The following is a 26,248-nucleotide window of genomic DNA, read 5'->3' as shown; positions in this document are numbered from 1 at the left end:
GTCCTGACTCTTGTTATGTGGTTCACAGGTGGGTGTTGGCTTGGAATTCCTTCTATAAGTACTGAGACGTGTCCCAGCGTTTGACAATCTCTACAACCGGCTGCGCCTTTTTCCAGTTTGGCAACTTGGGTAAGCAGAACCTGTTTTCTTAAGATGACTGTATAGCTTCCTGGTACTAGTAAAGCTGGAATCGTAAGTCTTCTCTCAAGGAAGTCATTTCTCAACATGAGACGCCTATTCATCAATTAGAAAAACGCGTCGTGCGCAAAACGTAGGACCTCGAGGTTTTCTACACACACTTTATAAGCAGATGTGCGAGTTGCACAAAGTTTAAAGGGCAAGCCTTTAGTTTTAGATATATATATATATTATCCATCCAAATTTTAAATTTTTTTTTGTGGCTGGCAGTTCCATCCAAATTTTTAACATTTGTTTATGTGGCCGGCTATAGCAGATGTGTATTTTTTATTATGTATTATAAGCAGACAAACAAAAAAAACGCTTCCCTTTTAAAATTTGAATGTGCAACAGGCACGTGTGCTTATAATATATATATATTACACGGCCTGCAGTAGCGAGCGTGTAGTTATGGTTACGTTGCTCAACTCATATATATATATATATATATATATATAGGTAACCGGATAATTCTAAAGAAAGTTAGGATACACAGGGACATAGTTTGGGAGGTCCAACGTCTAGGGATTTAGTAATCCAGAGAGAAGACCGGAAGACCGGAGATGCTGCGGCCGCCCGCCTGTGGAACCATCTACCTCATGTCTTGCAAATTATTGCTGATCATTTTTCTTTTCGCCGATGTCGCAAAACCCATTTGTTCCAAACCCCCTCCTGATTTTGCATTTTTTGGTCAGACGTTTTCTTTTCCCTTTGGGGTTCCCGTCCTACAGCCCTGCGATGCCTTCGGTTGCAAGCCAGGCTTTAGAAGTTTTCCTAACATAACACGCTCGAAATATTAGATGATGAACTAGTAAGGACGCACACAGCACAAGACAAGGAGAAGTGGAAAAGACAGTATCATCCTATGAGCAAGAAACTTTCAGGGGTATGGACAAGATTAAAGATTTCCGAGGGGGAAAAGATTGTTATGTTATGTAGATTTATACTGCGCACGATACCACCCAAGGGTAGTCTCCGGGTGCTCACGTGGCTCTACAAGAAAGAGGACGGGGTTGGTTGCTGAGGGAAGAATGATAGGATAGGTCCAGAACCAGGAGAAACTGACATCTGGCTTGCAGATGGTAGGTTGCGTGCACTGACTTGTATCTGTACGGGTAAGGTCCAATGTCTGGGATGTTTTCTGTGAGGCTATTTGTTGTGTTGGGGTGTGTCTGTGTTTTTTATGTGTAGATTGGCAGCTGTTTATGGTTGTACGCACTGGTTTGTTGTGTCCGTACGGGTAAGGTCCAGTGTCTGGGTTTGTTTGTTGTAAGTGGGTGTTGCTTGTGCTGGGTGTATGTTAGTGTACAGGTTGGCTAGCCTGAGTGGGCATGTATAGAGCTTGGGTGGTGTGTTTGAGGAAGTAGAATCAGGGTGGTTAGTGATTTGGCTACCAGCTAAATTCTTCTATGTGGCTAATCTACACAGTCAAATCCATTGTGACACATGCCTAATCTCCATATTTCTATTGAGGTGTGATGCATGGTTAATCTTCTCAATTCTATCTGAACAGGATACAGGGCTAATCTTCACAATTCTATCTAATTCTGGCGCATGGCTAAACTTCATAATTCTCTCTAAGTGTGATGTGTGGTTAATCGTCACAGCTCCATCTAGAAGTGACGCATTGTTGAACTTCAGAATTCTATCTAGGTGTGATGCATGGTGAATCTTCTCAATTCTATCTGAATGTGATGCATGGTTAATCGTCTCAATTCTATCTGAATGGGATGCGTGGCCAATCTTCACAATTCTATTTGACACATGGTTGAACTTGGTAAATGCGAGCAAAAGGGGGAACAGTAGGACTAAAATACTTCCTTGTTTAACTGCTGAGAAATTTGCAGAAGATTTGCAACTCTCACCCCACACTTTGGGTACTCTGCCAGTATTTGTAAACTACCCAAACTGCTTAAAGCAACCTGTGACATTATTTATTTATTTCATGTGTAGAGTGCACAAAACTCAGAGGCATCTAGGCGCTGGAATCAGAAAGTAAGGCAGAAAACAGTCTTTTAGGATGAGTCCATCGAGGTTAAACATCCTGTGAGAACACTAGAGTCTTAAGGTTTTTTCGGAAGGCCCAGTATGAATGCTCCTATCTTAGGTATAGTGGTATGGCATTCCAATTCTTAGTGGCAATTACTAGGAAGCTCATCGCCCCAAATTCTTTAGTCTCAATCTGGACGGGATCAGACAGTGCTAGATAATGGTGCGGGTGCATCTTGCAATATATTATAACATCTGAGAGCCCCAAATTCCAAGTACAATTTATGACAACAAAAGACAAGGTAGGTAGGAAGAAGTCAGGTTAATAAATATTCAGAGAGTATAGCAGGAGTTTTTAGGGTAAGTGATCGCGTGCGGGGGAAGGGGATTTAATACCAGAATCGCCAATTCAGGACAATCGAACATCAGGTGGAAAGCAGACTTGAAAAGCAGAGAACACTGAAAGATAGGATGTTCGGGAGTCGTGGAGACTGGGAGACAGAAGATCAAGTCACAGGAGACTTGGGGGCAGGAGCATAGTAGATCAGGTGAACTTGCCACTTGGACATTGGGTGTGCGCAGAACTTTGGAGATAGAGAACAGAAGATGGGGCAACATCAAGGAAACCTTTGTTGACAAATGAGGGGCATAAATAGCAGACTGACAGGACCATCCCCTGCTACGTTCCACTCACCTGAATTATACAGTGCTCTGTTGCCTTCTAGCTAGGTTTGCGGTACATGTCTCACCCACATCCATCCATGCACATGGGGTGTGCAGAAGACTTGGAAGTAGGAGATCAGTTGGATGCCTGACCATTGGGATGGCGAGCAGAAGATACAGTGACAAGAAACAGGAGTCAGTAGGAAGGATACTTGGAGATATGGGGACAGGAGGCAAGCAGGACATTATATTTGGAGAAAGGAACAGTGAAGTCAGCTATAGAGAGGACTTGAAGATGACGTACACGCAAAGAAGGGATCAAGACGTCAGAATGTCAGACAATTGGAAAAGGCAGGCAGGAGTCAGGAATGAAGGAAACAGTTCATTAAAAATGAGGAGGTAGGAGGACAGCTGTTAGTATGAAAATAATTGAAAGGTAAAAGTTATGAGGAAAAGAAACTTTGGAAAAGGACATTTGAAGAGTAAGAGCATGCAGATTGGTGGAAAGGCAGAAAGAAGGAAGGATGATAGAAGGCCTAGAGACATGATGATAGAAATGAAAAAGACGCAGAGCGGGAAATGGAGACAGGCGGAAAGAGTTTAGTTAGGAGGCTAGAAGGCAGAAGAGCAGTTCTATTTTTTGTATTTATATCCATTGGAAACATGATGTTTCGACAAAAAACATACATAGGTACATACTATAGCCAGGGCAATCCCACGAATGGGCGCCTTACAATAGAACTTTCACCATTGATAATGAACCACGATGCTAGGGGTGAGTGAGAATATGCTGTAGGGCTATCCAAGCTGATATGAAACACACAAGGATCATTTACAGGGAAATGGCAGTCTAATTACAATGATAGCAAGGAGGGAGGGGGTTCAAGTTGCTGTGTGTTTGACGGAATAGAGATCTGATCCTTTGAATCTGAAGTCGGTGGTGATTTTGAATTGGAGGGTTGTTTCAGTGGTGGGTGGCAGGAATGGAGTAGGAGGAGAATGGAGTGGGTGCATACGGTGGGCAAGGAATGGTGTTATTGAGAAGGATGCTAGAATTGAGCGTGTGAGTGCAGGGGTACAGGCTGATAGAAGCAGCCAGGGAGGGGGGTGATTAGCTGATCAATAGACTTAAACACCACTAGCAGAAATGTGCACAGGAACAGTTGCGTATACATAACTGTCTACAATGGATGTGGTGGTTCGAGATGCTTGAAAAGTTGGGGAGTTTGTACAGTTGTGCAAAATTGAGAATGTTTGAGGTTTGCAAAAGAATAGGAGAAGACCTAAGAGGAGACTTGACCATTAGTCAAGAGGACTAAGAACCAAAGGGGGAATGAACGTGTTTGGGGAGTGGTAGGTGGCTATCTTGGCTGTGGGAGCAGTTGAAGTGATGCATTTTTGAAGCTTCAGATTGCTGTGAAAGAGGACACCAGGATTGTGAGTTTTGAGGGAGGTGTTGAGGATTATGGGGAAAGGAAACTGTGAAGAAAGGAATGGTGAGGGTGGGGTTGTTGTGTTCAGGATTAGAGGGATAGATACCTTTGGTCTTGCGTTTAACTTAAGACAGCAAAGGGTCATCTAGCAGTGGATGGCCAGGATGCCACCAGAGATCTTCATGTAGAAGTCCAGTGTGAAGACAATAAAGAAAAAGAAAACGTGTGCTATCCGAAAAGAGGTTGTAGGAAAACCCAAAGGAAGATGTGTGCTAACTATCGGTGGAGGTGTAGAGGGCAAAGAGTAGTGGTCTGAGGGCAGAGCCTTGAGGGAAGCCCACCAGGAGGCACAAGGTGGAATCAGAGATATCTGTTCCAAGAGATGGAGATGGTTCTATCCTAGGTGTGAGAGGTTATGCGGATGAGGGCGGTGTCCTGGATACTGAGGTTCGATGGGAATAGGAGAGAGAGAGGTAGTGGGCAGTGTTTAAGCCTGCAAGGAGGGAAAGGAGAATGAGGATTGAGGACAGCGAGTGATGATAGGCAGAAGTTAGAAGGTTTGAGATGTGTCAGGGCAATTTCTGTGACCTGCTAGCTATGGAGCTTTGTTGAAGGGGGTCACAGAGTCTGTATGTTTCCAAGTAAATGGTGATCATGTTGAATGCCACACTTTCTGTGATTTATTAGAGAAATGGGGTAGTTTTCCAGACGATTTGGCTAAGCAGATGTCCTATTGTGGCTAGGCGGAACAGTGGCTATCTCAAAGCAAGCAGGGACAAATCTAGTTGTGAGGGAGAAGTTGAAAAGTGAGGAGAGTTAGGAGCAGATAGAATATGCATTATCTTTTATGGTTTGTGAAGCAAAGGGGACAACCAGACATCATCACAGATTGGCATTCCGAAGAGTGGGATAAAGTGATTGATGTCAGTGAAAGGGAGAGATATCAAGATATGGAAGGTTTTGAAGGGGATGAGGAGAAGGAAGGAGGGAAAAAAGAGCAGAGAGGTTGTCTCAGATTTGAGTTGTTGGATCAGAACTAGAGGGCGAGGTCATTAGCAGAGTGGGAGGCGGAAAAGGTAGAGGAAGATGGGGAAGCGTGACTTGTTGGGGAGAGGAGAGTTTGCGAAGGTGACGATGGAGGAAATAAGTTTGGTGAAATAACCAGATTTAATGGCGTCCAGAGCCAAAGAGAATGTTAAGAGCACATTCTAGGAGGTGTTTAGAAATGTAAGAGAGGGGGCAGCGGCGCAGCTGTAGGTGCATGTCACACCTAAACTGACAAATGTCTCAGGGGTGCTAGGACTGCAGGGCCTGTGCTGGAGGGTGTAATGTTGCAAGTTGGGTAGTGGTTCTTCAACAAGGAGCAGAGAGCCAGGCTAAAGTCATTACAGGCCTGCTCAATAGAGGAGGCCTGATTTGAAGACAGAGAAAAGAGGGGGGGTCTGCTCTCAGCCTGCCTGGGTACCAAGGATCCAAGGAGCCTGGTTTAAACTTTCTGAGAGGAGGAGGAACGGAGATGTTAAAGTGTGGAAGGAAGTGGTCAGATGGGGTAAGGTCAACAGTAAGGCTGGTTGAGGTAAGGAAGCATGAAAGAAAGAAAAGGTTAAGAGGGTTGCCTTAAGCGTTAGTAGTTAAGTTGTGGAGGGGGGTTATAGAGTGGGCAGATTGAAGAGGGTTGAGCTTGAGTCGTTGGGAGCTAAACATTTTCAATAGGTTGAAGCTTCCAAAGAGACCAATAGTGGCAATAGTGGTTAGGGAGACAAGAAGGAAGTCCAAGAATAAGGAATTGAGGGGAGCCAGGCAACTTGTACATCAGGAAGATGGTACCCCCTACCTGGCCACAGCTGACTGACTGCATTTTGCACCGTGACATTTTACCACATTTTACAATGCTTGGTTTGGGGCTGCTAGGGGGCGGGTTATAATAGGGGATGGGAGACATGTGAGGAGTAATGGGGAAGGGGACGAGAATCGAGGCATATGAGGGATTGCCCTTCATTGCACACCGTCCCAGGTGGCCAGACCATACAGATTCCAGGAGGATAACCAGGTGGTTGGCTCAAGGAGTTGTGTCACAGTGTGTTCAAGGGAAGGTGGGAGGATGTGAGATGGTGGAAGGGATCAGAGGAGTTGGCCTTCTTGATTTCCAAGTTAACCAGTCCCCTTTTCCTGGCTACCTGGGAGAGGGGATGGGGATAGCAGAGTTGTTGAGGTTGGCAGCGAGCATAATGATGTTATGGTGGTAATCCAGGTTTCTGTGATGTGTATGACTGCATGCTAGAAGTTGTGGGGGTAAAAGTGGTCAGAGAGGAAGGGTGCTTTCTCACACAATGATTAAGAGAAAGAACAGTATAGGAGGAGGAAGGGATAAAGGGCAGAGTCTGAGAAGGGATTCAAAGTGAATACATAAGGTTGGAGTGCAGTTATCACTCTAGATGCTTTGTGTGGGTAACGCAGAGGACAGGGATTGGAAACTGTGTTGGACTGAGACATAAAATAGCCCCAGGAACCAGCACAAAAGTGTCCCACAATCGCAAATGGCAATTCATTAATGTTCAGGACAAACTGAGTAATATCGATGGGATGTTTTTTGCAGAACATGCACATAGTAGCATTGCTAAAAAATGCCAGATTCACATGCAGTGACTCATCAAACTGGCCCACTTTGACTCAAAAACGTAGCCCACAGTAACGTGTTGAGCCTGCCCTTTGGGTGTTTCTTTGTTGCAGCATGGCTCAGTAGGGCCCTGATTGGCTATGATGGGGAAGGAGCAGAGGAGGGGTTCTGGCTGTCAGGGCCTGCATATTCCAGGAGATGGGTCGGGAGAGAGGTCTGAGTAGGAGGAGGAGGGTGTGCAGATGTATGGTGATGGGGGAGGTCAAGGAGTGATGCACTAGTGTTGCCATTATCAATCAAAGCGTAGCTTTGAAGGTCACTGGCAAGCAAAGTACAGGTTACAGTGTCACCAAGTACAGGTTACAGTGTCACCAAGTACAGGTTACATTGTCACCAAGTACAGGTTACAGTTTTACTAGTGTCCACTGTACAGGTTACAGGGCTGCTATCGACAAACGTGTAGGTTATAGGCTCCCAAGTGACCAAAGTACAGGATACATGTTAACCAAAGTAAAGGTTTTGGATCAGTAGAAACCAAAGCAATGTCTATAGGGTCACCAGTAACCAGATTACATGTTACAAGGTGACACCAGTGGCTAATGTATAGGCCACAGGGTCTCTAGCAATCAAAGTATATGCTACAAGGTCACCAAAGTAGAGGTTGTAGAGTCTTTAGCGAATAAAGCACAGATTACAGGACCTCCATTGACTGGGTTACAGGTTAAAGGGTCACTTGCGACCAAGGTGTTCAATTTATAGAGCCTCTACAAATCAAAGCACAGGTTATATATGGTCACCAGCAACCAAAATGCAGGTTACAAGGTCACCAAAATACAGGTTGTATGACCAGTAGCGACTATCGTACAGTTTACAGGGACGCCAAGTTACATGGTCACCCAATTCATGCCTATGGATCACTAGTGACCTAAGCAAAGGATACAGAGTCACCAAAGTACACGCCAGGTGTCACGAAAGTAGTGGCTACAGAATAAGAAGTAAGAAAAAAGAGCTATTGTGGTGGTTCTGTGAGGGAGAATGCGAGTCTGATAGTTCACAGTTTCCTTCTAATAAGCCTACTTGGATTCATCAAAGTTGTATTTTGTGTAGATCAATGCTACTTCCAAGATGGCCGCTGGATTCATATGGGAATGGCCCCCACGTTTAATGTTTCGCAATCTCGTCTTTCTTCCATGTGAGGATAACAGACTCAATGCTATCTAGATTAAGAAAAGCATGCCAGGTCAGCCCCGCAGGCCACTACACAATACACCGTCAATTCTCGCTGCCTTTCTTAATGAACTGTTTATTGGAGCAGGGTGATTGGCACCTGCCTTCGGCCAGGCCCATAACCAGTTAGGCTGTTGTGGCCCTAGAGAGATAGTCTATCCGATTTGACTGCTTTGCATGCCACAAGAGTTGGTGTCTCACCACGGGGAACAATGACAGCTTGGGATACAGCAGAGTCACCTTGGTGTAAAATCGCCAGCTGATGAGCACATCACTCTCTGCTGGAGACTGTGGTGGGGATGGTGGCAGAAGAGGGACGGACAAGGGTACCCATGCATCACTCCAGGCATTATATGCAGGGGTGGACGGGGAAAAAAGGAACTAGTGGTACTCCGGCTGCATCCAAAAAGGAGGGAGTGGGATGGTCGAGCATATGGCTGGGAGTGCGGGGGCTAAGGGGGGATGAGGGTGGGGGGCTTGGTGTTGACCAGATCACAAACCTTGGCTCAAACCGTTGCATTTCAAGTTCTACAGTAATAATGTCTTATAGAGGTTATTTACAAAAAACTAATTGCATAATAAACCCACATGATAGCATGTAAATCCTTATAGCACCATGTTAAGCCAAAAGAATATAATTGTGGCTTTAATTTTCACATCCTGAATGGTAAATTATAAGTCCCAGAATGCAAGATTATGCCAACCTGAAGAATCTAGTTAACCCCACGGTACTTTCAGTGAATTAAGACATGTATTAAAAGAAGTGTTGTTAAATGTTGTTTTAAGTCTAGAGCACACCTTTTCAGTAATATATTTGAATGTTTTCAAGACAAGTATTGGGTTGCCGGGAAGAAAGTCAACCCTGACACTGGGTTGTATGTACAAATGAAGAAAACGGGAGTCCATACACCTAAAATATTCTTATATTCACTTCAAATTAACACTTCTCATGCTAAAATGTATTTTTTTCTATAAAGTTTTATGTATGATTATAGAGACAAAAATGTATTATGCGAAGTACCTTATGTGTTATTCATATCAAAGTTTTCTCAATGATTATCAAAATTGAGTTTATAACACAAGCAAAAGTATTAGAACACATTTTTCAACTTTTTCAACAATATTACAATGTGTGATCTTGGTAGACAATTTATATTTCAAGGCGTTCTACCCATTCCCCTAAGTATCAGCTTCCATAGAGGACTGTTTGTAGAGATGAAAAAAATCAATCCTTAAATATTTTCTCTATGCTTTTTGGGGTCCTTGCGCCCCTTCTTCGGGAGTTGTGTACTCAATTTCCTGATATGTACAACAAATAATCAATAATTGATGTTTTAGTAATATTTCACACTGATATTTCTTTTAGTATTCTGTCAATGATTATGTACTTTAAAATCCCCTGTATATGTTTCATCCATACGTCTGTTCCACTGTTATGAATCATCTGTTATCAATCTCCACAGGAGATAGTTGATTATTCCTAAAAAAAGAGAGACCCAAAAAGGGTGTTAAAACCTCTCTGGCCCATAGTTAAGGGCAATCAATACTACTCTACCCACTCTTTATTCACCCACACAGTGGAGATTTTATTAGAGGCAAGTGTATTTTACCTTAATCAATAATGAAGGAGTTCTTTCTTTTGTCAATTCCATTGAGTGGAATTCATTATCTGCCATCAACACTTTCTGTTAGTTACTCTCACAGAGGGTCTGCGCCTGTAGGCATACAATAATGTCTTGCAATCCCCATCAAGGAGGTTACAAATCCTCTATCTGAGGTATAATAACATTGGCTAAGGTTAGGGTTAAATTCTTACCTTTATAATTTGTAGATGACCACTATCCGAACTGGAGAGTATACTAAGGAGTTCTTCGTCAAGATACGAATGCCTGTTGATTTGGCAAAAAATGGGGTTTGTCAGAAATTGTCGGAATATGTATCTTATAAGTGCCTAATTTCTCCCGAAGAATATGTTAAATCTCTCAGTTGAAGTAGGGGGTGGACAACATCCCTAATTTCACTAGCATAACATTCATCTGTAGTTCCCCTTTGTGATTTAGTCTATTGGCCGTCAGGTATAAGCTTTTCCAGCACTGATCCTTTGTTGATCACTCCTCACTTGGTGGCCTTGCTCCTTCATCTGCGCATCTGCGGCTGCCTGTGGATGCCCGTATCCGTGTGTCCACGTCCTCCTGGGCCTGGAATGATACCATCCCATCCACCCTCCTCTCCCCTTTCGATGGCTGGGGCATTGCATGCCTATGATCTCTTTATGCAGTGCAGCGTCGCCATGACATTCCAGCACCACGAGCCAGCAGCACTAGCAATAATTCCAGTTTTCTTCCACTTTTTGCCACAGCGGTCCTCCACACTGTCGCCTGCCTCTGCCCACAGGTGCTACATGTCTAAAGCACCTTTGGTGGGCGGAATTTGTGGTCAGGTACCGTAGCCAATGATCCATGCTTCCATCAGATGCCAGGGGCATTCAGGAGAGCTTTCTGGAAATCTAATGGCCGGGAATATGGGCTTCCAAGGCTGCTAAGGCTAAAGTGAGGAAACACTCGTTAGTTTGGCCACCCCAGCATCAGGGAAAGCAATATACTTGCACATCAGGAATATAGGGAAGAACTATATACGTGCAGCTTCGATTTTATAACAATTTAGAAATGAATTCTGAATACTTAGGGGTGAGCAAAATGGCTGAATTCTGCTCCAAAGAAAACATAGTGAAGGTTGGACAAAATCTTTCTGCTTCCCCATTCCTCCGGCGCAGCTTAATGGCCAAGTTCGGCTACTTGTAAGCATGCAAACTGTGGCTTTTACCCCATTCGCTTTGGTCGCTCAAATAAGTGTCACCAAAAGGCTCGAAATTGGATGAAATATGTGTGCATGAAAAAAAGACCACAAAGCGATTTGCCCATAAGTGGTGTAATTGCAAGGCTATCTGCTGCACCGGTGCAGTGGAGGTGAATTTTTTCCCGTTCTGCTTCGCCGGCTTTCATTTTGCCCATACCTACTTAATTCCACACACCCTACATAGACGGTTTTCAATGTATCTTTTTCCAAACAAAGAAAATATTGAATATTTCCATGCAAGTGTGCAGCCAACAATGGAATTATTTTTCATGTCCGCATACTGCCACGTGTCTTTTCTCAAGAGCCTCTTGTGTGTTTTTCAGGAGACAGACAATCCAACATGAGTTCAGTGACCCTGGAAGATGCTCTCTTGTTCATCATTGAAACGTACCGGCGGTACGCCAAGACGGACGACGATGTAACCACGCTGAGCACGTCGGAGGCTGTGCGGCTCGTCCAGGCAGAGCTGCCTATTTTCTGCGGGGTGAGTTTCATGCAATGAATAATGTTTTATGCAGAAACAGGGAAGGTATGGAAACATGAAGTCGATTTAGCAGTGCGTCTAACAACGGGGTTGTTTTGAAGTAACCCAAATCATAACATCAGGGAAGGCTGCAGGACCGGGCCCTCCAGACGACCGCTTGGGACGCCACATTAGCCTGCCTGCCATGCCAGCTCTGGGCAGTCTTTCAAGGGTTCCCCCGAGCTGGCGTAGTGGGTGAAGGTGGGGCATTCAACCACCAATCTGGTTTCAGAGCTGCCAGAAGCACGGAAACTGCTCTTCTGAACACCCGTGAAGACCTGCTGTCCAATATTGACTCTAACATTCCCTATGTCCTCATCCTATTTGATCTCTCCTCTGTTTTCGACACGTTTAACCATGCCACCCTGCTCAATTGTCTCTGTGACAACCTGGGTATCACTGATCAGGCTCTGGCCTGGCTGACCTCTTCCCTTTCTGATTTACCTTCCCAGGAACAACTTGGGTCCTTCCTATCTTCTATCTCCCTCTCCACATGTGGTGTTCCCCAGGGGTCTAATCTCTCGCCCTGGCTTTTCAACCAATACCTGGCAACTCTTGCCTAGTGCATTTCCATCTTCTTCTCAAACCTCAAGTGCTATGCTGATGACACCCAACTCATTTTCAGGCTTCCTTCAGCCTCCTCATCTCCTTCCCTCATCTCTGATTGCCTAACCGCCATTCAAAATTGGTGTGCTACCAATGATCTATGTCTAAATGCCAATAAGACTGAGATCCTCCTCATTGTCACACCTTCTCCATCCGTTCCCTCAGTCTCTAGCTTTCCTCCCGTGGCCCTCATCCTACCCCAACCTGTGAAGCTAAGAACCTAGGGGTCATCTTTGATTCCATGCTGATCCCATGCTGATCTGTTTTCTCTCTCGGCACTGTGCACCTGGCCACCCTCTGTCCTTCGGGCCCAGGTACCTGCTCACCCTGCCACCTTCCTGCACTGCCTCCGGGCCACCCTTGCACTGGGGCCTGTATCTGAAACCATACAGTCCCCCTCCCATTTTTCTTCTGCACTTATCAGATACTCCCTACCTGACTATTCTAGCATTTTCCACTTGCTGGCTGCACTTTCACTGTTCCTCGACTTTATGTATTTATTGATTTGACCTATTATTTATTCTGTTCTGCACTTTCCACTTGTCCGCCCCTTTATTGCATTTTCCCCTTTCTTGCTTTTCCATGCACTTGCGCATTCTCAATGTCACTGGGCCTAGTAAGATCGTTGGTTTTTTTTCTCCCTTATTCCCCTCCCTTTTAACTGGTCACACTCTGAAACACTTGTGTACGAGCACGATACAAATAAAATATCATATCATATCATATCATATCACAAGGAGTGTGTCAGCACATAACAGAAAAGGCAGAGCCACCACCTATCCACGAGGGGGGTGCCCTGTTCCCCAGTTGAGCAAAAAAAAAAAAAGAGCGAGAAACACTCTCTCGCCCTCCAGCTCATCACCACCTTTATCCAACTAGATGATAGGAGAAGCAGTGGTGTCATTAAATTATGGGATGCCAATATCATGATGCTGCTAAAAGGTACCTCGCTGCTAAAATTGTTAGGGATCTTACTCGGCTTTTACTTAACTTTTTCTTTATTCAATTTATAACACGCAGCCCTGGATGCTACGGCGTGAGGGCGCGAGACATGACAAAAAAACATAAAACATAAAAGGAAGTTACAATGGAACAAAGAAGGAAGAAGATTAGTACATTAGGATGTAGAAGTACCCGGTCAGCATAAATGAGTACATGAATGATCGATTAGTAGAAGAGATGGGTCGTGGGGGTCTTCTTAAAAGAGGTGACCGAAGATTGCTGACGAAGCTTGAGGGGGAAGCAAGTTCCAGAGTTTAGGAGCTGCAATATAAAGGCCCCATTCTCCACCTTCTTAAGTTTGCAGTGTGGAAGAGATAACAAGTTCTGGTTGCTGGACCTGAGGACCCTGGAGTTAGATTTGTCTAGGATTTGATCAAGCAGGTATTTGGGCATTATTGCAAGCATGCATTTAAAGACAATTTTGAGAATTCTAAATCTAACGCAGGCTTCGATCGGCAGCCAGTGTAAGGAGCATCGGGCAACTGAGACGTGGTCACGCCGTGCCAGGCCCGAGGCGACTCGAACCGCTCCCTTCTGGACTACTTGAAGTCTATTAAAGTAGGTTTTTCCCAATCCGGCCAGGAGGCTGCCACAGTAATCGATCTTCGCCCCAACTATGGCTCTTGCGATGGTCTCAGCATTTGCCTGTGAGATGAAAGGTCTTAGGTGGGTCAAGAGTTTTACATAGTAAGTGGAGGCGGAGATGACACTACTAACGTGAGCTCTCATGTTGAGGGACTGATCCAGAACGACACCTAATATTTTTAATTTAGGTTGGGGAGAAATATCAACTAGGCCTAGCCTAAATGATTTAAACATGGGATCCAATTTGGCTTACCTTGAGAGATCTCTCCTGGAGCTCGCAATTGTGCGTCAAGAGTTTCTCCGTTGTCACCCAGTAGCCACCAAGTCCATGTTGACATAATTGTCATCCTACCAAAAAATGAAAGTGAACATCGACTGTGCAGCTGCAGCAATTCTTTTGCTGAAATTGCTGTCCGGGCAACAATTTCACTGCATCACAAGTCCATATAAATATTAGTGTAACCATATAAGATAGCATGCAAAGGTTGCAAAATCTGATACAGCGCTTCCATGCAGACCCCTGCCACAGCAGCCCATGGCCTAGAGTCCCGGGCCAACGAAAGCTCACATCGTGTTACTCGAGGAGCAGACCAGACCAGCTGTAAGTAATCACTGCAAATTTAAATTCACTCCCCACCTCAACGTGACAGAAAAGAAGTCACAATGCCCATATCTAGTCAACAGATCACCCAGAGAACCTGACTCTACGACCACAAGTTCCATCAGTCCTGGCCAGGAAAATCAATGTTGAAGGATCATGGTAGTCGCAGTTCCAAACCTCTAGAGAGCCGCAGATGGCAGACTCTTGATGGAGTGAAACCACATTGGTGGCACATTAAATTGCCCAACGGCGTGGCTGGATATTGAACCCAATCCCCCTGTGTAAAATCCTGTGGCCAAGTGTGGCATTGTTCCAAACCTCAATGCCCTCCACTAACCTGTCCAGTTGTAATAATGAATGTAAATTTGATTTCTCTACCTTGGTTTGGTTTCTCTTGATCTCGTTTTTGGCAAATGCTGTGTGTCCCAAATGGTATTATTGGCAGCCGGCAGGATTAAGTCCCTTTCAAGGCCTATCTAGGCCACCATCTTATTTATCCACCACTCGTCACCGGCTATCATGCCAGGGAAGGTTAAAGGACCCAATATACACAGAAGGCGGTAGCAGAGTATTGCAGAATGCTCTCCGGGCACTCCTATCCTTTCATTACTTTACACTGTGATCTAAGCCAGGGAAAGGGCAAACTGTTCTGCACAAGCTGCTACAATGGTGTTCCATACACGGCCCTTGGAAAGAAGATCACTTGCCTCTTAATCTTTTTGTGTTTATTTATCTTTTTATAATGCACTGGGAGCCCGCAGGCATCAGGGCGCAAAAAGATTTGCTAAGGCCAACGGATCATAAAAACTTGTTATGTTGTGGACATGTTTACAATAGCCACATATGTCCGAGTTTGTGGTGCTAACGGACTGTGTAAACAGATATGAGAACAAGTGTTGTCTTAGGACACAGAGAGTATATGGGGTGACTATAGTGGTTGCTAAGTTTGCCCTATTGCTATTACGGCACAGTATTAGTACTAGGGCAAACTTTGTGCTAGTGCAAAAAATGCTTTGACAGCATGTATTTTTTTGTCACTAGGTTAATTTGTGACCCTAATGCGAATGTCATGCTAAATTGTTCTTGCACTGGTTCTGTAACATGGTCACACATCTAATACAGGGGCATGCACACATTTCCCTAATTGGCCCTTGTTCTACCATCCCTGCCAAGATCATGCTGTTTTCATGGCAATATTGCCAATTTTCACATCATGGTCTTATTAATACCATTCCATAATCAACCCATACTACCTTTCCCTGGCAATCCAGTAACGAGCAAGCTGGCACTGCAGGATTGCCTGCAGCGTTATGAGTCCATACCGAAATCAGATGCCTGCTCACGCAGTGTCTGGAGCAGCACTAATAAGAGGCCAGCCAGGGATATAATCGCTCCCCAAAACATTGCTCACAGAAACAGAGACAAAAAATGAATGCAGGAATTTAATAATAGTGGCACATAATGTTGTTCTACACACATAATATCATTCTACATTCTATTTAAAAAACCATATCAATCCATGGGTGATGGGGGGTTAGGAAGAGAGGGTGAAGGTTCAGGGCGTGCCCCCTTGAAAGGGTAAGTAGATCGACTGCATTCATTCCTTTTTCCTTTCTGTGAGTGAATGTATTCCATTCTGTTTCTTCTGCCATGAAATCAATTAACAATGTTTAAGAACTTCGCGGTTTAAAGCGCGATGCTTCCCACTTTACTTCCCCTGCCTTAAGGTCTGCTTTTTATGTAAGCTAACCACTTCTTATCTTTGGAAATGTGGGTGTAAAGCAGCAGGCTTAAAAAAAATCCAATATTTGATTTTCCCATCTGCAGCATATCAATGATTTCCCAGCAACGATATTTTTAAATGTGCCATCATTTTTTTATCAGCCCACAATATTTAAGCACTCTTACTTTTTTCAATGACATTTCTACAACACAATGTTTTAAAAACAATAACCGAATAATACATATACTTACATAAATACACGTGCATGGAACACACACACACACACACACACACACACACACACACGCGCGCACCAGACTCCTCCTCCTTCTAGGTTCTGTAACAAAAGCTGTTACTATCACCCCATCACTGGCACTCAGTTTATCAACCTCAGAGGGTCGAGGGCTGAGTCGGCCCTGCTAGGGTTTAGAACTTGCAAAGATCAGGCTGGACCAATTTCATGGTAGACTGTTTACCGGTGAGTTTATCCAATCTGTCACATTTCCAGTGCACCAGTCACAGGAAGGGGGTATGTTAGCCCTTCCCTTACTGTGGGCACCCTCGTTGCAAGAGGTATAACAAAACAGCACAAGAATGTGTCCTTTAATATATCTCTGGTGACAGACAGACTCCCCAGTACAATTAGTAGCAAGAATTGGGAGAGCCAATAGTTTTGTTTTTCTTTTGTAGGGTGTTCAATCATTTTACCTCTGAATATTCACTGCAAATATTTTTCAGTGTAGAATATTCAGCAGTAAAAATCACCGAACATTTTAAAAAAAACACATGGTTGCCTTGGGTAAGGGCAAATTAGTTTGAAATAGGTGGGAGTTGGGGTTCAGGGTGAATGGAGGCTCCAGGGGGGTGTCAGCCTTAATTTTATGGCAAACATGCAGTAAAATATCTGTAGTCAGGAAACTGCAGCGAGAAAACGGCAGGTGAAAACATTTGTAACCTCTTGGAGTTGTGTGTTGCATTTGATCATTTGTAGACATGAATTTGTTTTGGCCCCATAACGAACGTGCCCAGCGCAAAGAGCCTGCAGGCCGAAGGGCCGGTTTTTACATGAGCTGTTAGCCTCTGCTGGCTGATTAAATACTTCTAACATTTTACCACGGCAGCTAAGCTACAAGGCCTGAAATTAAACAGCCTTCTACCGAATGTCTGAGCTCTGCGCCCTCTTGCAGGACATCAGCAATAAAGTTAGACCACACCTTCAAACCCCAATTACCCTGGACCATAATCCATGTCCAAGAGAACACTACAACCACTAACAGTGCGTCTACTACATGGCAAAAACGTAGCACCATGCCAGTAGAGTAACTTTGCTGAAAATGTTGGGGGGGACATGACAACTGAAGGAAAGGGGTGGGGTCAAGGGAGGGTGAATGGTGGCTCTGGGGGATCGTTTCGGCCAAATTGTTAAAAGAAATGTGGTTGAATGGTAGATTTGACCAAATTCAGTCACCACCATTAGTTCGAAGCCGAAGATACTGTACATGAAGAGCAGTCGTTGCAGGGGTGGCCCCCTCAGCCATGTTCTGTATTTTTGGCTTTGACGGTTGTGGAGCTGTCCCCCGCCTCAGTATTGGTGGCAGGGGACCAAACAAAAAAAGAAGAAAAGGGACGCTGCAGTGTCAGATCCGACCCGCATTAAAGGATGGATCTGACGCAGGTTACAGGAAAGGCAGTGGATGGAGAAAAGGTAAGTGGGGGGTTTATGGGTGTACTAGCGGTTTGTGGGGACATGGGTTTGGTTTTTTATACCGAGGTAAAAATGTATTTGCAGCAAAAATGTTTACGGTTAATTCCGCCGTGATTTTGTACGTCGGTCAAACAACCTAAATCCCTGAGGGATAACATTGAACAACTACACCACTAGTGGCGTATCTTTAAAATTCAATTGGGCCCCCACACATCTTCAGTCAGCCTGCCATGCACCCAGTGACACAACATAACATTCACAAACTTAATTCCACTAGAACATACAAACAATGCATTATTTATCATTCATTCAGGCACAATAGTCAATACACACATGCTTGCACACACTCTCACTCAGACACAAATGCACCCAGCACCTCCACTGACATACACTGTGTGCACACAACATTTATATGTACATTTACAATAACACATGAAAACAGTGGCGCAACCATTGGGCAGACCAGACTTTATCACCCCCGATATCTGAAATGTTGGGCTATGTTGACTTGGCCTAGCTGAACTTTAGAGCCATGGCCAAAAGGACCAGATTCACTAGAATGTCAGCAATTTGCCTGATTATTCCTTTCATTCAAAGGCAGAAACCATTGGTCAATGCAGTGCAGTGGGTGACCAAGTATAATTGGTATAGATTTTAAAAAACGTGGGTTCTGCACAGCACATTATATGTCTACGTGCTGATAGATTTTTTTCTACCAGATTCTGACTGTTTAAAATGAAGGTATGTTTTCTTGTGTGCAAATGGCTGCAAGCAGTGGAGTACCGAGTGAGAGAGTCGCAAGGGGGTCGTCAAGCTGCCCCCCTTAGCTCTTTTATGAGCCAGACCGTGACATTTGTCACTGGGAAACCTCTCCCATTCCGCACTTCAGAGAGGGTGTCCAACTGCAAAAGTGTCCCGCTGGCAGGACAATGTGTGCTGAGCAATTCCTGCTCAGCACGCTCATTGTCCTGGCAGCAGGACATCTTACCCATTCCGAATGGTAGAGGTGTCCCACTGCCAGGACAATGTCCCAAGGAGCTCCAGCAGCAGAGGGGCCTCACGTTGCTCTGCATCAACAGAGCATTACAATGTGAGCCATTAGGCACTGATGGGAGGGAGGGGTTTACTATTAGTAGGGACTTTTGTACCTTTAGAAATGTGAATGGGAGGGAGTGATCAGAAGAGAGACGGGTGCATAATGTTGCACGCTTTATGAAATAATGACTATGGGCCTCATTACTACCCAGGCGTTAAGGGTTTAACGGCGCCGTCGCCGCCGTTAACCCTTAACGCCTGATTACCATTTTAACGCCTGCTTTTAGCAGGCGTTAAAATGCAAGGCGCTAACCCGCCTTGGTGCTAATTACGGCACCGTAATTTACGGTGCCGTAATTAGCGCCTTCACCACTCCCATTATGCCCTATGGGGCAAAAATGGGAATGGGGAAGGGTAAATGGGGAATGGGGATTTACCGCCCCACTCACCTTGGAATGGGGCGGTAAATCCGCCATCCACCATGGTGTAAACGGAGTATACGAAATCCCAAGGAGGATTTGTTAGGCTCACATTAATCTGCATGTTGCTATTGTGACTTTGGATGCAGAATGGGGAGAATGAAACTAAAGCCATACTCCCATTGCTCAACATATTTCTATGACAGTGGGCCTCATTACGACCCTGGCGGAAGACCATGGTGCTATTAGCACCATGGTCCATGCCGGTAAGTTACCGACTCCGCCATGGAGAAAGGGGGAATTACCACCCAATTACAAGGTTGGCGGGGCGGTAATTCCCCCTTCCTCCATGGCCCTTCCCCATTCCCATTTTTGCCCCATAGGGTTCAATGGGAATGGGGAAGGCGCTAAGTATGGTGCCGCAAATTGCGGCACCGTAATTAGCACCAAGGTCCCTTTGCGGGTCCCTACTTTAACGGCTGGTCTACACCAGCTGTTAAGGTCGGGTCCCGCAAAGGGACCTCGTAATTAGGTGCTAATAGGTTAACGGCGCCGCAGCCTTTTACTGCGCCGTTAACCCATTAGCGCCTGGGTCGTAATGAGGCCCAATGTATATAGTGTATGGTTAGTTTACTATGAAAGGCTAGTTTATTATGTAATGTGGTTTGCTTCCAATGCATTGCTATAAATGATATGTTATATGAATTATATAAATAACAAGCACACAAAATGTAAAGCAAAACCTTAATAAATATATATCAACTACGCCTGGAAAGATGTGTACGGTCGCTTAAATTGGCCACATCCCAGTTTCACCATTTAACCAAATGTGTGATCCTGAGCAAATTATTTAATCACATTGTGCCTTATCTGCAGCTCTGTAAGTGATTCTGATTCACTTCAAAGCTTATGTTAATGTGTCATGCTATTATAATGGAAAAGCCTAATGACTATAGAGTTGCTCCACATATAACAATAGTGCAATTTAGGTATTGTGCACCACAGTTATTTGCCACTTGGTTTACTTATGGCAACTTATTCTACAGTCACTTCCATGGTGCCCCCAAGTATCAAAGACTGATGATGCACTTTACAATGTCCTTTTCCATGAAGTCACTTCTGTTGGTGCAATCCATGTGCTAATTAGGAAGTTTGCATGTATTCTACCTCAGAGGGCTTGGACAGAGCTCCCCAACATACACAAACACTACAAATTATATTGTTTTTTTAAAAGGTACCGCTGCTCTACTTTCAAATGCCACCCGGGCTATGTCTCATGTAACACCGACCTAACCTCTTCGCACTCACGTGCCTCCAGACAGAAATCAGGAAGCTGAATGAGCTTCCTAGTTCCTGTCTGTGTGTCACACGAAGCCGGAAAGAGATGCTCTGTGCCACTGGCCCCCGGAAGTGCTGCTGCCAACGTGATAGCACAGACGCCAGGCCCTGCATTACCCAGTTCAGCATCCTGGCTGCTGACTTTGAATCATGCCAGCCAGGGTGAAGGACTGAGCGACGCTGGGCATCTCAGCCCTGAATGTGTGCAGCGCGGCTGCCAGGCATCTCTGCATTAAGTAATTAGACAGCGCAAGCCTTGCTGAGCACCCCAGCCGTGCTCGCGCTGTCCAATTACGTAATTGATGATTGCAGCCCCCCCTGCCCTCCCTCCAAAACATGTGGGGGACAAAAAGGGATGCCACAGAAGTTGGGGGGGGACAAAACCCCCTACCCCCCCTGTAATTACACCCATGCACCACGCACTATAGAAGATAGATATGCTTGGTATACGACACCATCACGTGTAAGAAGTTAGCTACTGCTTGATAGCTATAATCTGTAGCAAGATTGAACTGTAGTGCTATACGAAGACCCAGCTCTGTTTCTCAGTCATGAAAATGCATAGAGGGCATTAACACTCACATTAAGATGCTAATTATGGCTGATGTGAGGACTATCTGATGGCATGAAGACCATAGACACATTTTTGACAGAGAACATGTGAGCAACATTCATGTTTTACCATTTACTACTGGGAACTCTGAAGCGGCTGCTCTACTCCGTGCTTGCCTTAGTAGAGGAGCTATTCCATCAGTTTCTTAGCATGCCAGGGCAATCAATATTCCCATTAATTACATCACATATAATTCTTACTTTGCCTCCCCTTGCACTATTTTGACCCCAACCAGAACCATTTACCCCAGTGAGAAGAAGGGAAAGAGAGAGTGCAAACAAGGGAGGAAGTAAGATAGAGAGGGACCAAGAGGGAAATAGGGAGAGGGAAACACAGAAAAGATAGATGATGCAGTTCAGAAGGAGAATGAGAGGAAGAATGCGAGTGATCGATTCACAGAGCGACTGCCTAGGAGTATATCAGAGACTTGGGGGGGTCATTACGAGTTTGGAGGCAGCCATGGTGCTATTAGCACAATGGCTGCCTCCAAACCTGTGTCTGGGTCCGGGTAGTCGGAATGGGGACTTACAGGGTCATTCCAACCTTGGAGGACCCGGTAAGTCCCCATTCTGAAAACCATTCTCCATCCCCATACGAGCTCCCATAGGGCTAAATGGGAATGGGGAAGGAGCTAATAACGGGCCTGCAAGTAGCAGGCCTGTTATTAGCTTCCTGGTCCCTTAACGGATCCCGCTAAGGGCGTCTGGTAAAACCAGCTGGCCTTAGTGGGACCCGTTAAGGGACCTTGGAATGTGGCAGTAGGGGGTTAACGGCACTGCCATCCTTACCGGTGCCGTTAACCCCCTACCACCGTACTTGTAATGACCCCCTTGGACTGGGACTGGGAGAAGAGACTAAGGACTGGAGACTAGGCCAAGGACAAGAGACTGGGAATAGAGAATGGAACTAGGATAAGGGACGGGGTCTCAGGACTGGAATGAAGACTGGGAGGAGGTATTTGGAAAGGGACTAGGATGAGAGACTGGGTTGAGGACTAGGCAAGGCAGAGGGATACATGACTGGGAGTAAGAGGAAGATGGACTAAAATGAGGACGAGGAAAAGGGGCTAGGATGAGACAGTGGAAGAACGACTAAGATCAGGAAAAGGATGAAAGACTAGAATGATGGGCTTGAAAGAGCAAAAGGGACTAGCATGAGGGGCAAGAACAAGGAACTAGGATGAGGTAAACGGAAAAGCAAGAGGCTCTAAGAAGAGTTAAAAGGGATAAGGAGGAAGAAAGAGGAGGAGGAGGAGGAAGAAGAAGATGGAAAACGGTTGAAGAAGAGGATGAGGAAAAGGAACTAGGACAAAGAAGAGGGAATAGAAGGGAGGAGAAGGACTAGGATGAGACTCTAGGAAGGAGGACCAGAACAAGGAAGAGGGACTAGGAAAAGATAGTAGGAAAAGGAAGCAGAACTAATAGAAGAAGGCACTACATTATGTAAGCAGGAGTAGGATGAGGACGTGAGACCAGAATGTGGAAGAGGATCTAGGATGAGGAAGCAGAAATCTGATGAAGAGGGATGAGGAAGAGGGACAAGTACAAGGAAGAGGATGAAGGACTAGAATGAGGGACTAGGAAGAGGGGCCAGGAAAGAAACGAATGAGGGACTACAATGAGGATGAGGGACTAGGATAAGAAAGAGGAAATTGGAAAAGGAACAAGCAAGAGGGAAGAGGAGAAAAAGAAGAAAAGGAAGAAGTGTGACAAGAGATGAAGATGATGAGGAAAAGGGACTAGGACAACGAAGAGGAAGCAGGGCTATGAACTAGTAAATGGAGTAGGATGAGGAGCTAGGCATATGAATAGGGACTAGGAAGAATGACTAGGAGGAAGGACCAGAGCAAGCAGGAGGTAATAGGACTTGGGAGAGGGACTAGGACAAGGAAGCAGGACTAGTTTGAGAAAGAGAAGAAGGATGAGGAAAAGGGATGAGGAAGGGGGACTAGGAAGAGCGACCAGGAAAAGTAAAAGGGATGAGGAAGATGGACTAGAATGAGGAAGAGGGAGGGACCAGGATGAGAGTCTAGGACGAGGAATATGGAAAAAGAAGGGGAAGAAAGAGGATGAGGGAGGGACTAGGATAGGGACGAGGACAAGGAAGAAGGAAAAGGTAGGGGAAGAAAGATGAGGAAGAACAAGAGGGAATAGGATGAGAGAAAAGGATAAGGGGCTTTGAGGAGGAACAGGGTCTAGGAAGCCAGACAGGGAGGAGGAATATGAGCTGTGGTGAGGAAGAGATAATAGGACGAGGGACTCAGATGAAGACAAGGAATAGGGTCTTGGATGAAGAAGGGAGAGTGACTAGAATGAGGGAATGGTATGAGGAAGGGGGATTAGGAAGAGCAAAATGAAGAGGGAGGGGCTAGGTTGAGAGACTAGGATGAGGTAGAGATACAAGAAAGAGGAACCTGAAGTCGGAGGGACTAGGTTGAGAGACTAGGATGAGGAAGAGAGAAAAGAAGGAGGAAGGAAGATGGGGAACAGCAAAAGGGAATAGGATTGGATGGAAGGATAAGGGACAGGGACTAGGAAGGGTGACATGGAGGAGGAATATAGACGGGGCGAGAAAGCGAGACTGGGAGAGGGACTCAGATGAGGACAAGGAAGTTGGACTGGGACAAATAGGGAGAGCGACTAGTGGTAGGAACTGGGATGAAGAAGGTGGACTATGACAAAGAAGAGGAAAGTGAGACTAGAATGAGGAATCAGAATAAAGATGAAGAAGAGACAGAGGGACTAGGAAAAGAGACACTGACTGAGAAGAGGTGCATTGATGAGGAAGGGGGCTATGATGAGGGAGATGGTTTCATACAAGCGACTAAGATGAGGACAAAGAAGCGGAGGGACTAGGATGAGGAAGAGTAACTAGGGCAATGAAGGGAAGGAGGGGCTAGGGTGACAAAGAGGTACAAGGATGAGGAGTAGGAACTAGGAAAATGTAAAATAATGAGGAAAAGGGAGTTGGAGGAGGAAAAGGGATGAGGAAGAAGGAAGAGGAAGAATAAAGACGAGGAAGGGGAGGGACTTGGATGAAGGAGTAGGGAAAGTAAGTGGGTAAAGGAGAAGTAAGAAACACGAGGAATAGTGAGAGGGAAAAGGATGATAGACTATCTAATAAGATCTGCTGTGTCGCCAACTGGATCCAGTAGGCACCACTTTCAAATGGCCTCTTCCAGATCCAGTTGCCGGCAGATGGGTGTTTTACATCTCCCGTATTTCTATCAAAGAGGCTATTGTATCAATTACATTTTCACAGCTGTCTCATGTTTTTCTCCTGCACAACAAGCCACTCTGGTATACATTCCAGGTGGTTATTTCCAAATTGTTTATGTTGGCTGCAATTGCTGGCACATAATGTCTGTGTTTAAAGCTGCATAATTGTTGCAGATGTGATTTTATTGTATCAGCTGAATGTCCATGATTGATTCTGCTGTGTAGCTTTGTGCATATATCTCTCTATCTAGATCTGTAGAGACCTCAGTCATGTAATAGGACCCACATTTAAATGTCAAATGGAAGACAATGGGCTAGCATGGGCTACTCAAAACTGACATGGAACAATTTGAGCTATATCACCCTGCTGTAACCAGACTCTTCAGTCTCAAGTTTTTTGATTGAAGGGCGTGTGAACTGGTGGATTTTCCACTCAACCATTTCCAAATAGTTCCTACTGAATCCAGTTGCTTACATTTGGCATTTTTGTATGTCTCCTCAAGCGCTATGATCAAAGTTTCATTTTGGTGTTTTTTTCCCCTCGTGCATCGCAGCATCGTCCCTCTCTCTAGCCCCCAACCTTTCCTCATCAGCCATCTTTCCCTCACTCCTCACCCGCTCTTCCGCCATTCTTGGTCCTCCCTCTCCCTCTGTCCCCTGCTTTCCCTTACTCCTTTCAGACACCTTTTCCAATGCCTGTACCAAAGCCAAAACTATTGGCTTAGACAATGTTATGTTTTGTGGTGGAGTCCTGCCTGCAAAATATTACAGCGCAGGACTACAGCTCTTGACAGCCTCACATGGTGATCTAGATGTGCTGGCACTATTTCCTGTAGAATTTTCATTTCGAGATGTGTGCTCGCCTACTAGGTTTTCTTGAGCAGTGAAGGATAGGTGAGAGTCTTATGTTACGCCTGACTTTCGGACTGATTTTGATGGCGAGAATCTTTAGAGCAATTGCCGCATTCAAATGGGAGCATGTTTAATTGGCCTGGGTGGGGGATGGAACAGAAAGAGGGATCCAGGCAATTGCCGGTGCATCATGTTTTTCCATACATTTTTCATTAGCCATGACCAGGCAATCAGTAGGGACTGGGGATCCATGTAAGGCCAGGACAGGCACTTCTCTTAATAAGCAAGACATGCGTGGAATGTGCAATGAGGAGAGGTATGGGAGAGGATAGGAAGAGGCGCGTTCTTTTACTTCACACTCAACTCCAATTTTCACAGCTCTTCTACTACATTTGTCCCAATTCCAGAACAACGTGAGCGAGGACGAGTGCAAAGTGATTGTTGACATCATCGACACACGCAAGAATGGCCTGATCGATTTCACCGAGTACATCACTTTCCTCCACTATATTGCCAAGAGGTATCACAAGGACATAACAACAGACGATCAGAGCAAACAGGATGCAAGTATGGCGAGCCCGGCACCAGCAACCACATCATGACATAAATGACTCTAGTGATCCTACTGCTCCAGGCTAGGCCACCAGGTCTCATTCCTGGGGGATTCTGGGAAGAATATGTTTGCAATAAAGCTTACTGTCACATCTTCCTGTGGTTTTCAATTTCTGCGCAGTGGTGCTGGCTACACTGACATTATTCACAAACCTGTTGATGCTTTGAGTAGGACCAACATGTTGCGGTTGATGTTCTGTCATTTCAGAGTGCCTATAGATGGGTCCTGGCAAATGTACTTACGCAAACCCAGAATCCCCTGAATATTGACCGATTCAAAAAAGTTCAAACTTCTTTCAAGTTGCGGACAGGTTTGTAGTAATGTCTACCTCTGTGTTATAGAAGACAACGGCTTCTGAGGTTTGTGATCAGTGTAGTTCTTCGGAAATTAGGTTCCTGGCAGGAATAGTGCTAGGGAAGACATTATAATTATAGGATCAATGTAGAATTAGAA

The 26,248-nt window shown here is 45.1% G+C and overlaps 1 protein-coding gene across 1 annotated transcript; it reads left to right on the top strand.

Moving 5' to 3' along the window:
• Positions 1 to 25,888, top strand: LOC138580457 (protein S100-A6-like). The gene is made up of 3 exons (XM_069651020.1): positions 1 to 129; positions 11,286 to 11,446; positions 25,590 to 25,888. Exons 2-3 carry the CDS (start codon positions 11,303 to 11,305, stop codon positions 25,782 to 25,784), a joined length of 339 nt encoding a protein of 112 aa, XP_069507121.1. The 5' UTR covers positions 1 to 129; positions 11,286 to 11,302; the 3' UTR covers positions 25,785 to 25,888.
• Positions 25,889 to 26,248: the final 360 nt, after the last annotated feature.

This window comes from Ambystoma mexicanum, chromosome 1p, assembly GCF_040938575.1.
Source record: "Ambystoma mexicanum isolate Mex_15411 chromosome 1p, UKY_AmexF1_1, whole genome shotgun sequence".
Classification (NCBI taxonomy): domain Eukaryota; kingdom Metazoa; phylum Chordata; class Amphibia; order Caudata; family Ambystomatidae; genus Ambystoma; species Ambystoma mexicanum.
This window is presented reverse-complemented; position numbering and strand designations above follow the sequence as displayed.

Bases quoted from the DNA above. Each gene is read 5' to 3' on its own strand.
- LOC138580457 (XM_069651020.1), top strand. From the start codon at position 11,303: ATGAGTTCAGTGACCCTGGAAGATGCTCTCTTGTTCATCATTGAAACG. The intron at 11,447-25,589 runs GTGAGTTTCATG...TCCCAATTCCAG, and splicing joins AGCTGCCTATTTTCTGCGGG to AACAACGTGAGCGAGGACGA.